Source organism: Stegastes partitus, unplaced genomic scaffold, assembly GCF_000690725.1.
Source record: "Stegastes partitus isolate 25-593 unplaced genomic scaffold, Stegastes_partitus-1.0.2 Scaffold539, whole genome shotgun sequence".
NCBI lineage: Eukaryota > Metazoa > Chordata > Actinopteri > Pomacentridae > Stegastes > Stegastes partitus.
Genome location: NW_007578270.1, coordinates 37609 through 49176, shown reverse-complemented (window position 1 = coordinate 49176; position 11568 = coordinate 37609). Strand labels below are relative to the sequence as shown.

The 11568-nt window shown below is 44.3% G+C and overlaps 3 protein-coding genes across 3 annotated transcripts; all 3 read right to left on the bottom strand.

Annotated features, from left to right (window-relative positions):
- Positions 1-167: 167 nt before the first annotated feature.
- LOC103361839 (parvalbumin beta) lies at positions 168-1861 on the bottom strand. The gene is made up of 5 exons (XM_008288037.1): positions 1757-1861; positions 1185-1251; positions 965-1097; positions 552-661; positions 168-458 (listed from the first exon to the last, which is right to left on the bottom strand). The coding sequence occupies exons 2-5, from the start codon at positions 1243-1245 to the stop codon at positions 433-435; spliced, it is 330 nt and encodes a 109-aa protein (XP_008286259.1). The 5' UTR covers positions 1246-1251; positions 1757-1861; the 3' UTR covers positions 168-432.
- A 1542-nt stretch (positions 1862-3403) lies between these two features.
- Positions 3404-5909, bottom strand: LOC103361840 (parvalbumin beta-like). Its single transcript, XM_008288038.1, has 5 exons — positions 5817-5909; positions 4917-4985; positions 4541-4673; positions 3953-4062; positions 3404-3692 (listed from the first exon to the last, which is right to left on the bottom strand). Exons 2-5 carry the CDS (start codon positions 4975-4977, stop codon positions 3667-3669), a joined length of 330 nt encoding a protein of 109 aa, XP_008286260.1. The 5' UTR covers positions 4978-4985; positions 5817-5909; the 3' UTR covers positions 3404-3666.
- Positions 5910-8145: 2236 nt separating this feature from the next.
- Positions 8146-10207, bottom strand: pvalb5 (parvalbumin 5). Its single transcript, XM_008288039.1, has 4 exons — positions 10035-10207; positions 8920-9052; positions 8423-8532; positions 8146-8168 (listed from the first exon to the last, which is right to left on the bottom strand). The coding sequence occupies exons 1-4, from the start codon at positions 10093-10095 to the stop codon at positions 8146-8148; spliced, it is 327 nt and encodes a 108-aa protein (XP_008286261.1). The 5' UTR covers positions 10096-10207.
- Between the last annotated feature and the right edge of the window lie 1361 nt (positions 10208-11568).

The following is an 11568-nucleotide window of genomic DNA, read 5'->3' as shown; positions in this document are numbered from 1 at the left end:
TCATCACTACTTTTTCCTTTCAGTGTTTCTTTCTGCAGACACTCTGTTTTTCTGCTCAGACGTATGAATGTGTGAATATGAGGCTGTGGCTGGAGTCGTTCATTCATACTCGTCAGATGTTTGTTCATGAAGTAATATGAGACACAAAGGAAGGACAGGAGGCCCAATAAGACCGTAGCAAAAGAATATTTATTCTTTTTTACCGTTCGTTCCTGGAAAGTGCATCATAGATTTTACAGTAAGCAAAATTCATATTTAAGACATGAACACAACCGAGCGACATTCACAATCATCATTTTGGACAGTGTGTTGCATAGGAGGAAACGTCTCTTAAGCAAATGTATAAAAATTATTTATATTCAGATGAAAAGGGGGGAGGTCGACGTGGGCATTGTTGTTCCATCAGAGCAGGTGTGGTTGGTCATTTGGCATCTATGCTTTAACCAAGGCAGCGAACTCTGCAGGGAGACACAAGCACACACACCGTTAGTTAGTCAGTCGGTGTCCGGGCGGCGCGCGGATGCTGCGCGTGTCGGAGGAGCGGCTCGTACCATCAGCGCCAATCTTGCCGTCACCGTCGGAGTCACCGGCCTTGAGGAAAGCCTTGGTCTCGGCGTCGGTCAGTGCGCGTGCACCTGCGCTGAAGTTCTGCAGGAACAGCCTGCGGACGGGAGCGCGCTGGTGAGTTCACGGACCTCAGCCTCCTGTACAGCCTGAGTGCTGGTTAAATGTCACTGCGCTGAACCTGATATTGAGGCATTTATGTGACTGCAATAATCAAAGCTATGTCAAATATCTTGTTAACTTTATTGAAAGTCAGAAATAGTTTGCCGAACCGGAGCCCAGTTAAAGATATCTGACCCCTGGCTCCCTCCGCATTCCTGCAGCCTCCCCGTAAGCGGGGACACATTTAGTCTCCTGCACTCTTTGTTTTAGTGTGAGGCTGTCTGTGTGTGCGCCTTACTTCAGCTCATCCTCCTCAATGAAACCGCTCTTGTCCTGGTCAATGATGGCGAAGGCCTTCTTGACGTCGTCGGCGCTCTTGCCGGCCAGACCGCATGACTTGAAGAAAGCCTTGTAGTCAAAGGAGTCAGCAGCTGGAAGACACAAACACAGCAGCTGTGTGTGAAGCAGACTGATCAGGAGGGACAAGAGCGAGCCTCAGTCAGGACGCGATTATTCACCTTTGCACGCATCCAGGGCTGCAGTGATCTCAGCATCATTCAGTACACCTGCGAAGGCCATTATGAGCTGCAGAAACCAAAGAAGAATTCGTTAACACACTTTGAAAGTAGCTGCCGAGCTTCACACAGTCACGCACTGTTGTCTCACTGCAGTTTATCTACCGGTGTTATCTCTATGAGCAAATAATGAATGAAATGAGACTAAAGAGACGCTGAACGTTGAGCTCATCACCACTAAAGCAGCAGCAGCAAAACATCAGGTTCACTCATAGATTACTCCAAATGGAATAGAAATAAATCAGAACATAAAGAGTCCAGATTGAAACGGTTCAGTCCGCTGCTCTGTGGTCCCATCTAAAGATGCTGGAGCTCTGATCAGTAATCCACGTCTTCCAGCAGCTGACGCGAGAAAACTCGTCTGTTTAGATGCTGCGCTGCAGTGAGGAGTCCTCAGTAATGCTAAGAAGCTGCTGTTAAGTTGCTTTTTTTTTTTTTTTTTTTTTTTAAAGATGCCGAGCGGGATGCTGCGGTTCTGGCTCCCGGCTCTCTGCGCTCCTTTCATTCACACTCACCTCTGGTGTCTTTGCTTTGTAGGGTACAGATGACACAGACAAGACTTGAGTCGACTGCAGTGATCATCCCGGTGCTCCCGGTGACCTTTTATAGTTTCCCTCCATCGAAATCTGAAGCATAAGGTAACTGACACCGGGAAGGGGGCGGCCAGAATCCACACAGCCGTCTATTTTAAGTTTCACAAATGAAGACGCTTAAAAGGTGCGTTTGAAGAAGTCTTTAATGTACCCTCACCGCTAAGAATAGGCCTGTGCACTGCTGAGGAGGACGAATTGGAAGTGCTGCTGGCACACACAGCCTTATCCAGGAGGGTGGGTCCTGAGCAGGGTCAGAGCTGCACCGCTCGCTGGTTCCGTAGCTTTTCTTATTCTGCTTGTGATTTTACTCTAAATCTGTTGGCATGTGTGGACCAAAGACTCGTTCTGTATTGTTCATTACATAGTGTGTCTTGAAAATATGCAAAAATATATTTTCCTTCACTTGTGTACATGTTGTCTGGAGTGTGGTTGCCACGGCAGCCACCAGCATTTGTCATGTTGAACAGATGCATGTAGTAAAGTTTTATTAAGTCATTTTTCTATTAGTCTGCTTTAAACCAAATCAGCGCCTAACAGCCATAAATATGTGCCAGTCCTCCAAAGTCAGAGCTGCATGTCAGTTTTCTTTCACATGTTTACTGTCCTTTAAGCTGCTGATTCCAGTCAAACTCCACTTGTTCTGTAGTTCAGTAAACTGTTGGTGCTGTTCTATGATGATAAAATGTTTTACAGACATGTTCATGCTTTCAGGCAAATCTTTTTCCCCAATGTGAGAATGATGGATGTGGCTCCACACGGTGCTGCTGCTGGCCTGCAGGTGGCAGTGCTGCTCTGGAGGAACCTGCAGCCTGCTGTCACTATGCCACTTTCTGTTTTGGTTGACAGTAACAAGCTGAGGCTGCCACCTGATAGCGCTGAGGGCTTACAGACTGCTGACTTGCAGTTCCCGCAGCATTCACAGCTTTCCCTGGAATTGTAATTTGACTTTAATTTGACAAATGAGCTGTTCCAGTTCCTTTCTAGGCAGATGCATGGAGACTGTTTTCCCAGAATATGTGGCACACTCCAAACACTGCAAGAGAGTTGAATATATTAAGTGAATCACTTGCTAAGGAGCCCGTCCACAGCTGTAGATCTGCATCTTTGCAGTGGGTTTAAACTGTTGGGAGGTCCTGCTGATGCGACTGTGGCTGTTAATAGCCCTCCTGTTGCCACAGCACATCATCTAATTGACTATGCAGCAGCTGGTGAAGAATTAGACCTTGGAGGAGACCATCTAATTACACAAAGTGTGACAGCTATCCATTGCAGCCTTCCTTGGATCCAGGAAGCATGCAGGCAGAGCCCAGTGCGCTGCCCAGCTCCTGGCCCAAGTCCAGCCACACTCCCACTTTTCATTAACCAATTATCAGAACAAGTGCTGGGCAGGCCATTTCAACTGTCCCTCAGCACCTCTGGAGCATTTAAAAGCCCTGTTAGGTGGAGTCTGGTTTAAGCTTCTTCCTCAACCCATTGTGTTGTCATGGCTGCAGCCATGTGAAGCCAAAAGGCTTTAGTTTAGTTTGAAACCACATTTGAATCGATGCAAAAACGATGGAGCTGAACAAGTTCACTTTACACCAAAAGAGTATTTATTCCTGGTTTTTCACTCTGCCTCAAGTGTGCAGATGGTGTTGTACAGTTTGCACAAGTCATTTTTTCAAAACATAACACATTTGAATGACAACAGTAAAATATGTGTTCCATGTTGAGAAATAGTCCGCAGGCATTCATAAATAAGGTATAAAAAATATTCTTTCAGCTGATGAATATTGAATCTTGCGAGGAGTTCGCAGTTCCATGAAAAGAAGTAGATCTTGGTCAATGGAAATTTATGCCTTAACAAGGGCAGCAAACTCTGTGAAAAGTAGAATAAAACTGCCATTAGTAGTGATCAGAATGCATTCAGGTTGGTGTGTCATGTTGGTGGAATGATTTGGATGGATTGGAGCCAAAGGTTGGAAGTATGTGAGTGGAAGTTAAAGATTAAACTGTTGTGCAGATTGTTTTAGAGTCAGTTGGTCGCAGGAATCCAGAATAATCATGTTCATGTCTGCTGCTCCACTGCTTTCAGGAAATATGTGTTTAAGTGTGCCATGCTTCCAGAAGAAGTCTTACCATCAACTCCGATCTTGCCATCACCATCACTGTCACCAGCGGACAGGAAAGTCTTGGTCTCCTTGTCAGTCAGAGCTCTGGCACCAGCAGAGAAGTTCTGCAGGAACAGCCTGGCAGGTGGACAGAACAGCAGCAGTTAGAGATGTGCTCAGCGTCTGGTTTAGTGAATCATTTGTTTTTATCGATGGCTGCAGGAAACATTTCACTTCCTGTCTTTAAGCTCTTTTTACTTCTCATGTGTAACTGCTTTGAGAGCCAATAAAACATTGTTGAATTTCTCATATTTGTGCTAAAGCTTGTTCAGAACCTTCCCTCTGTCTGTTTTAGATGTTAACATTAAATGTAAGCTTCTCCAGAGGGTTTCCTGAAGCTTCCAGGCCACAATAAACAATTCAACAAGGCCTCTCTTTAGTTTCTTTAGTGCAGTTGTTGTGCAATTTGACCCTCAGATTGAAATGCACCCATGAGGAGTTGGATATGAGGCTACCCCTTTTTAACCCAGTAAAATGAGATCTGGTGCATATTTTGGGCCCCTGAGGCCTCGGTGTTGAGTTTCAGCTTTAAGTGTGAGTTTCAGGAATGTCTTACTTCAGCTCCTCCTCCTCAATGAAGCCGCTGTTGTCCTGGTCAATGACGCCGAAGGCCTTCTTGACCTCATCGCTGCTCTTGGCAGCCAGGCCGCACGTCTTGAAGAACTTCTTGTAGTCGAAGGAGTCAGCAGCTGGAAGACACATTTTATCACCATTAGCTGCCTGAGCACAACACAGGACTTGAGTGTTGATGTGATATGACAGCTGTAGCTGGCAGTTTGTGTGGCACATTCTGAAACTGAGAGTTTTGTGATCTCAGCCAATTTGTATGAGTTGTTTACCAGTGAAATGCCACAGTGTGCAAACAGCAAGAATGAGGCTGAAGGAATGAGCTCAGTGTGTTTGTGTGTGAAGGTGAAGAGAAGGAAGCTCACCGGCGCAGCCGTCCAGAGCGGCTTTGACTTCAGCATCATTGAGGACACCAGCGAAGGCCATTTTTTATTCTAAGGGAGGAGAGAAGGCAAAGCTTTGAGTTAGTTGAGCATCACAAGTCATATGCAGTGGAAATCATTTTGCATTTTAAATATCAGTCATTCTAGCAAAGCAGTTTAACTACTGATAGTCCTAGCTGAGCTAGTCTGTGGATCTAAGATGCAGAGGGATGTCCAGAGGGTTGGATGCTGCTATTTTCTAGGTTTCACGAATCACATATAAAACAGAGCCTGAGGAGCAGCTCATGCAGCAGCAGTCAGATATTAAGTATTTAACAAGGCTGCTCCTGGAGAATAAAAGTTCAGGCATTATTCAATTATTAAAGCTGTATTGGAAAGCATCATTTTAAGTCACTTGCAAAGCCACGTGTGTGTTTTGCTCAGTGAGTTGCTTAATTTGCGGATCGTGCCATGCAGCTGCAGCAGTCGGGTCGGTTAGCGGCCGCAGAGCTGCTGGTCTGCGCTCAGGACCGCCTGCTGTCCCACAGCGCTGTGCTGCTGTGGCACTAAATAGATGAAGCCTCCGCTGAGAGGTCAAATCACAGCAACATCAATCGCTGCCACAAATAAATAATGCAACCGTGGAAAGGCAGTGATGTCAGAAGCGTCGGTAGCTCTAGGAGAGGGTGTTTATCTCTCATCCGAGTATTTTACGCAAATTATCATCCAGAAAAGTTGATCCTCTGAAATCATCATTCTGGCCTCCTATTTGAATCGTCCTGTGGTTCCGCGTTGGCTATGTTGGGTCCACTTCTCTCTACAGTTTATAGTCCAAAGGGATCCCCTGGTCTCAATCCTTTTCCTCCCAGTGCAATGTGCGCTTGTGGCGCGCATCCCACTCACCTTTGCGCTGCGTTGAGGCGAGTGAAAACCAAGGCGGACTTGAGTGAATGCCACTAGCTGCTCTCCTCCTCGCTTATATATCCTTGAGCAACACCATTTACAGAGCTTTGAGTCTCAGTATCAGGTACCAAGATGCATGGGTTTCGAAAAAATGTGTCTAGTAGTCTGGACCTATTTTTAGGTGAACAAATGAGGATGCTACCATGTGTGCGGAGGCCTATAGCTAGACGTGTGGAAACCTGAGCAGACCCGCTGCCCACCGACATGTTGCACCCATGATTTACGGCCAGACGTTAAGATGCTGATTTCGATGTTTTAAGTATCCCCCGAGAATATTAATGAAATGAGCGCTACGTGTGAGAGCGCAGACTGGAGCCTTTATTCCAGCTTGTGAGAAACGTTGATGGAGCACCGAGGACAATTTAACTGCTGCTCACTTTCTTAATTAACAGAGGAAATCATTTATTCCAGGCCTGAGCCATGAGCCATCACTCTGGAAAGAAATAAGCCATTAGAGCATCAAAAGGACTCTAAAATGCTGCATTTAAACCCACCGCTGACTTTCATCTCATTTGTGCAGTCAGTACATTGTGTGTGATCCACTGCTCATTAGAGCTCATAGGGGCCTGGTGCATCTGTTTGTTCTGTATTCTGTGGTATCAGTTGAATTTTACACCATTCCTGATTCTGCAGCGGGTCTGTCCGACCTCATGCTGCTTTACTTTATGATGTGCCTGCACTATTTCACACTCTTGTGTCTGGTGGAGTCGCTTTGCAGTGAATGTGCTTGATCTCCTGCTTATTTCCTGTATATTTATAATTCTTGTCAATCTCATGAGTTCATTATATTTTATTGGTGTCAGTGTTTCTATTCTTGCATCTCAAGTGCTGGAGTTGCGACAGCAGGAGATGTTGTCAGATGATGGATAGGCTGTATGTGCGGCTACATGCTGCCCTGTAACATTAACTAGCTCTACCTACAGTAAAAGCTACAGTATATGTCCATAAGGTTCATCTGACATCCACATGCTGTGTCGAGTTTCAACAAACCCAGCACCCTGATGGGGATGAGGCTTTGAGGCCTTTACCACCAGATCCTTGTCCTTAGTAGGCAGTGCTCCAATCATTCAGACTATTTTTTGCATGCCGTGTGATTGCGTGTGTGAACAAGATGGCAATTTGTTGACAACTCATTTTACTCTGACACATTTGCATGCTCCAGAGGCTGCTGACGCTGCCTTTTTCTTCATATTTTAGCCGGCCATGTGTGGCTGATTAACACGTATAGCCATCAGGACTCTTTATGAAACGTAAACCCAAGACTGTTGACCTCAGTGTCTCAGTTCTGAGAAACCTGTATATGTGTGTGTGTGTATTTTTTTTTTTTTAGCTATAATTAGGTCTACGGTGCATATTTCTACCTGAGTCTGCAGGAATCTGAAAGCCGTCCAGCAGAAGGCAGTGCGAGTCCTAATAAGGACGGCGTGGGGATTTTTTGTATGGACCCACATGTTCTAAGATTTTAAGAAGATTTCCATGAATTTGAATTCAAAATAGTAAAAGTTAATCTGATAGATTAAGCGTAGCAGCTGGACTTGCTTGAGTTCGTTAAGACGCTTCACCTCTCAGGCTTCATCAGTTCAGAACTATGAAGCCTCTTGGATGAGAGGTGGAACGTCTTCATCGAACTCAAGCAAGTCCAGCTGCTACGATTAATCTACCAGAATAACCACGACCTGGAGGACTGAGAATCTTCACAGACACTAAACGTTAATGCTTTGTCAGAACATAGGTGTGGCTGAAGTTAATATGAACTAATGTGCAGCATTAATCAGAATTCTTACCGTTATGCCACTGATGTTGCATGTGTGTTGTATAGCAGTTATTTTTTTTTTATGCATCAAAAGCCACTACTTCATCCCAAATATTTCACATCTGACAGAATCACCTGACGTTCCTTCACTGGTCCTCTCAGACCACCAGCGTTCATGCTGCATGTCTGCATTCTGCCATAAAGTCAAATCAGACACTTATTGCAGGACTCACTACAGGTCAGGTGGAGAAAAAGACCAGAAGACAGCGGTTTCACATTTTCAACACATTTATTAATCAGGTACCTGATTGATTAAACACACACAGATCTAATATCCAGCTTTAGCCATCAGTTCACCAAACATGTTATCACATCGACAGGGAGAGCAGCAGGCAGGTACACAACATCTGAGGTTTTTGGTCTTTGCATTAAACAATCTGGAAAGTCAAGATCTCCGTCAGAAATCCGTTATTCAAAACAGGGAAAGACAGTCGTGGCCGTAGATGTTTATTCTCTTTACTTCAGGAGATCACAGAACTCTGTGGGGAAAAGAGACAGAGGGAGTCAACACTGGAATCAGATTTCTGGAGGGAAGGGTGAGGGTCAGGCTGGTGTCACACAGCATTACAGTTAAGAAAGATGACTAAACTTGAGTGCAGAGTTCTTTAGTTTTATTTTTTTTTTATCTGTGCTTTTTATAGACTTAGTTTCAGCACTACGTGGTGGACAGCTCCACTGTTTAAACGGCTGCTTTACAGTCAGCAGCTCCTCCAGATGTTTCACAAACACCCACCTTCCATCCCAATCTTGCCATCGCCGTCCTTATCTCCTGCAGCCATCAGATTCTTGGTCTCGGCCACAGTCAGCTCTCTGGCCTCTGGACAGAAATTCTGAAGGAACAGGCTGAAGGGTGGACAAAGAAGCAAAATCTGTGATAAGCTCAGACTTAAAAAATAGACGTTCTGTTAGCTGTTGCCTTTTTTCTCACTCTCTAGGTCTTAATCTGCATCAGTCACACACCTCGTGTATTGCTCAGTTCATTCATGGTGGAAAGCGCTGCTCCATTCATACAGGGACCTCCACCACAAACACACACACATACACCCATGTGCAGCGCCATCAGGCTTCTTCAGTTCTCTGAAGCCTTTCTCTGACCATAACTACCACTGTCCCAACCTTAAAACATGCCTTCACCTTAACATGTGAAGACTTGTGTTATGGGGACTTGCTTTTTGTCCCTGTGAACAGAGCTAGGTCCCCACAGCATAAGTAAAACTGGACCATCCTCACCGAAGCTCCTCCTCCTCGATGTATCCGCTCCTGTCTTGGTCCAGGACCGTGAAAACTTTTTTTCTATCTGCATCAGATGAGCCAGTCAGTCCCACTTGTGTAAAGAAGGACTTGAAGTCGAATGTGCCCGGAGCTACGAAGGCACAGAGGAGAAGAAAGAGAGCGAGAGAACCAGACACATGTGAGAGTGAGAGGTCAATCACGGAAAGGAGGCGAGAGAGAAAGAGTGGTGGGAGGCTGAATAGAGATGTCGCATTTACTCATTCGCTCAGATGACTTGCATTCTTCAGCCGGTGACATTTACCAATATACACCCTGTAGCGCATCACTGCCTCATGCCATTACAGGCTGTGTCATTATGCCATTGAAACAGTCAAAGCACACTGGATATGGCCCATGGCTCTAATGCAAACCTAAATGTTAGGAGCCCTTTATCAAGACGTTCTGAGGGGAAACTCTTATGAAAATGAGTTCAAATAATCTAAAAGGATTTGCTGAGGAAGAGCTGCCTCCACTGTAGGAGAAAATACTTTAATGATAAAAAGAATCTTAGAAACAGCAGCATCCCCAACCCTAATTCACATGTGTGTGCAAGTTTTCACCTCTAGTCATAAATTACAGAAATGCTGCCCTGTTTGATCGACGCGTGCACAGCTGACAAAGTTTGAATGTTATTTTGCCTGAAAAGTGGCTAACAGGCGGGTTTTCTTGTATAAAGGGCATATGAGCACTGACATTTGGTTTCCATTGGAGCGACTGAGCTCTGTCCGCCTTGTCATGCAGACATAATTGCTAGAGATAAATAATTAAGTGCTTTGGGATGTGAGGACTTTAAAGCTTGTGTGATTTGGTCTTCTCCGTGCGAATGTGCAGCATAAACACTTTGGTATTTGCATGGTAGCTGCTCTCCTGCCACATGGCTGCCTGGTTACCTGCAGACGCCCTCCCCCACTGTGAACAAACACATCATTCAGGTATCCCCCTGTGGGAGTGGGTCTGACAATGCCTCTCTGTGTGTGCTTGTGTGAATGGATGTATATTCCCTTGCTGTAAAGTGCGTGTTCTTGTGTTCATGCTTGTAAAGTGTGTGTGTGCGTGTGTGTTATCTGACTCACCTTGACAAGCCCGGACTGCAGCCTTGATGTCCTCGTCGCTCAGCATCCCTGCAAATGCCATGGTCCTCTGTGGCTGCCTGAGGGATGCAAACACACACACACACACGCATGCACGGAAGAAATGCAAAGTGACAGTGAATGAAACTGGTGCAGGTGTTTTCTGCCGTCAGATGAGAGTCTCTGTCAGATAAAAACAGTCAGAACTTGTGGCGGGATTAAGCATCATGATTCCTCTGTGGGCAGCTTTCACATAGATCAGCACTGTCAGACAGAGCGCTGAGCTGTGTCTTTCATCAGCAGGGCTGCACCATCTTAACTATAAGGCACAACCACATTGCAATTACAGCAATGAACTTTTTTTTTTTCAGTAGGAAAAATCTGAATTCGGAAATTAGAATTACATGAGGATATTTAATTTTCTTTCCTACAAAGGAAGTTGTTGAAACTTGAAAGAGCAATCACATGTAAGGTTCTGTTTTTTTCTTCCTACCTTTTAACACTTATTTTTCTCTCTCTTAAAGCAAAGAAAAATTAAAGACTCACAAGGCGCACACACACACACACACACACACACGGAAACTGCCAGCTATCATCACACAAACGCTGCATCAGAATTTGCAGAAAACGCTTTGTACTCACCGTGCTTCGGCTGAGGTTCGGACGTTCTAAGCAGATGATGTGCAGATTTCTCCTCTCTTGCTTTGTGCCTGTAAGCACCAACACTCTCTTGCAGCTTCGTGATCCAGAGTGCAAGAAGCAACCTGACGTATCTGTCCTCAAATCCAAAGAGATTTCCCCCCACGCCAGCGCCTGCCTCCTCCCCCTTCATCAGTTAATCAGAGCAGATAATTTTTCCATTCATACTGTTTTATGAACTTACGGGCATTTAAAAAAAAATACATTTTAAAAAAATGACATTCCCCTCTAATAATCATAAATACACATTTGTTTACTGCTGCATATATGTGATATTATTGAGGAGTGGCAATATAAACACAACAACACATATTCCATTAAAATGACAGTGAAATACTGGTAACCCCTGGTTTTTTATTCTATTTTTAGTGTCACGATTGTAATTTATTAAAACTTTTAATTACAGTATAGATTATTACAATCTTCTCCGGTAAAATATGAGGTATGCTGTTTAATACTGCAGCTTAACTTTTCAGTAATACGGTGAATGTGTGACCAACTTTAACTGGAGCTGCCAGGAAGCTTTCTCCTGCTATACCCACACATATTCTACTTTTACCAGAGATCCAACAACTCTGTTTAAAAAAAAACACACACATACCACTAAAACACTTAATACAATAAAGGATAGGGCAAGTTACATTTTAATGAATTAGGAACATTTATTTAAAGGCAGCTATGTATGCAAATTATAGTCTAATAAATCTAAATAAATACAATTTAGAAACCATTCATTTAATCAATAAAATAATTTTTAAAAACTCTATTTTAAATACATGACATTACATATTTTTTGCCTAAATGCCTAAATCAAGTTAGCTGTCTAAAAAGTGCTTTG

What these genes read in the sequence shown, in the direction of transcription:
- LOC103361839 (XM_008288037.1), bottom strand. Translation starts at nt 1,245, where the DNA reads ATGGCCTTCGCAGGTGTACTGAATGATGCTGAGATCACTGCAGCCCTG. An exon ending in AGCCCTGGATGCGTGCAAAG is followed by an intron (nt 1,098 to 1,184) that starts GTGAATAATCGC and finishes TGTGTCTTCCAG; the next exon opens with CTGCTGACTCCTTTGACTAC. An exon ending in CGGCAAGATTGGCGCTGATG is followed by an intron (nt 459 to 551) that starts GTACGAGCCGCT and finishes GTCTCCCTGCAG; the next exon opens with AGTTCGCTGCCTTGGTTAAA.
- LOC103361840 (XM_008288038.1), bottom strand. Translation starts at nt 4,977, where the DNA reads ATGGCCTTCGCTGGTGTCCTCAATGATGCTGAAGTCAAAGCCGCTCTG. An exon ending in ATTGAGGAGGAGGAGCTGAA is followed by an intron (nt 4,063 to 4,540) that starts GTAAGACATTCC and finishes TCCACCTGCCAG; the next exon opens with GCTGTTCCTGCAGAACTTCT. An exon ending in TGGCAAGATCGGAGTTGATG is followed by an intron (nt 3,693 to 3,952) that starts GTAAGACTTCTT and finishes TACTTTTCACAG; the next exon opens with AGTTTGCTGCCCTTGTTAAG.
- pvalb5 (XM_008288039.1), bottom strand. Translation starts at nt 10,095, where the DNA reads ATGGCATTTGCAGGGATGCTGAGCGACGAGGACATCAAGGCTGCAGTC. An exon ending in TGCAGTCCGGGCTTGTCAAG is followed by an intron (nt 9,053 to 10,034) that starts GTGAGTCAGATA and finishes GTGCCTTCGTAG; the next exon opens with CTCCGGGCACATTCGACTTC. An exon ending in ATCGAGGAGGAGGAGCTTCG is followed by an intron (nt 8,533 to 8,919) that starts GTGAGGATGGTC and finishes TCCACCCTTCAG; the next exon opens with CCTGTTCCTTCAGAATTTCT.